General features: G+C 56.1%; 1 protein-coding gene across 2 annotated transcripts in view; it reads left to right on the top strand.

Annotated features, from left to right (window-relative positions):
- The first annotated feature begins 1,286 nt into the window (after positions 1 to 1,286).
- Positions 1,287 to 1,725, top strand: part of PPIC (peptidylprolyl isomerase C) — a 33,487-nt gene continuing 33,048 nt past the window's right edge. For both annotated transcript variants that reach the window (XR_005832553.1, XM_040622540.1), the window contains exon 1: positions 1,287 to 1,448. Coding sequence is in view for 1 of the 2 variants with exons in the window: in XM_040622540.1 (XP_040478474.1) it covers positions 1,332 to 1,448 (117 nt within the window). In the remaining variant the exon portion in view is untranslated. The remainder of the gene's footprint in view (positions 1,449 to 1,725) is intronic.

A 1,725-nucleotide genomic window follows, 5' to 3' on the forward strand; every position in this document is an offset into this window, starting at 1 on the left:
CTGGAGGAGATAATGCTAAGTGAAATAAGTCAAGCAGAGAAAGACAACTATCATATGACTTCTCTCATCTATGGAACATAAGAACTAGGACAATCAGTAGGGGAAGAAAAGGATAAAGAAAGGGGGGGTAATCAGAAGGGGGAATGAAACATGAGAGACTATGGACTATGAGAAACAAACTGAGGGCCACAGAGGGGAGGGGGTGGGGGAATGGGATAGGCCGGTGATGGGTAGTAAGGAGGGCACATATTGCATGGTGCACTGGGTGTTATATACAACTAATGAATCATGGAGCCTTACATCGGAAACTGGGGATGTACTGTATGGTGACTAACATAATAAAAAATCATTATAAATAAAAATAAATAAATAAAATAAATAAAATAACATTTTCCTTATTATAAAATAGTTACATGTTCAATGTAGAACACCTGGGAACTCAGAAAATCACAAAGAAAGCAAAAATCTGTAATTATATCACGATAGTTACTGTAGATGTTTTGGTACTTTTCTCTCCATATTAAAAACGGCTTTATATATTTATATTCACATTTGAGATCAGAATTTCTATATGATTTTGCAGCCTTAGTTTTCCATTTAAAAAATACAATGAGCTTTTCCCATATCATTAAATCATCTTCCTAAACCCAATTCATAAGTTTGTAAAAATTCTATCTCCAACTTCTATCATCTCAATGAAGGGTCATTTATTACATGTAATCCAGTCAACCCATCCAGGGGTCCCAAAGCTCTGAGGGGTGTCCAAAACGTTAGGCTAAAGTCTTGGATGAGCTAACGTCTCCCATGAACCTGACAGGGGCGGCGGGGGCTCCTCCAAAGGCAGCATCGATCACCGACGCGAACCCGTCTGCAGAGCCTCCCGCTCCACAGCGCGCAAGTTGCAGGCGGACTCGGAGCGCGGAGAGTCCTGAACTTTCGGCCGGGTTTAACACGCGCCCACGCGGTAAGTTGCTGGAGATGCCCCGCGCGCACCCCGCAGCTCCGAGGGTCTGCGCCACTCTGGGGCACAGCACCCGAACAGAGCGGGCTGGAACCAGCCCCCTGGCACCCCGCGCCCCCGCCGCTACAGCGTCAGTCGGCCCGGGCTGCGTCCTCAGCAGCGCGCCGCGCCCATTCCCTAGCGGGTCGCTGGGCTGAACTTGGGAGGAGCGCGCCCCAGGTTCCGGCCCTGCCCGGACCGCCTCATCCCATCCACTACCCACCCCCACCCCCAAACCGGGATCGCGCAGGCGCAGCGGCCCGGGAGTCCAGCCAACGGTCCCGGAGGCTGCGGTGCGTCCGTGCCGCTGCCGCCACTGCCACCGCTCGCCATGGGCCCGGGTCCCCGGCTGCTGCTACCTCTCGCGCTTTGCGTGGGGCTCGGCGCGCTCGTGCCTTCTGCGGGGGCCTCGGGCGTCAGCAGGCGAGGCCCCACCGTGACGGCCAAGGTGACTGATTGGCGGGCAGCAAATGACCCTTGAGCGGGCCAGGGGGACGGGGGAGCTTTGGGGACTGGGTCCTCGGTGTCCGTGGCGGCGAGGAGGGGACTTCCCGGGCTCGGGGGACGCGAGGCAGCCGCGGGGCTCAGGGGGAGGGGGCTGCCGGCGCGCGGGACGGCGCTGTCCGGGGGAGACTTGGGGGCGCTGGGCCGAGCAGTTTGAACTTAGTCTCCGGGCCGGTGATCCGACGTGACCTGCCGGGGCGGGGGGGGGGGGGGGGGGGGGG

Source organism: Ursus maritimus, unplaced genomic scaffold (genome assembly GCF_017311325.1).
Source record: "Ursus maritimus isolate PB19 unplaced genomic scaffold, ASM1731132v1 scaffold_5, whole genome shotgun sequence".
Classification (NCBI taxonomy): Eukaryota; Metazoa; Chordata; class Mammalia; order Carnivora; family Ursidae; genus Ursus; species Ursus maritimus.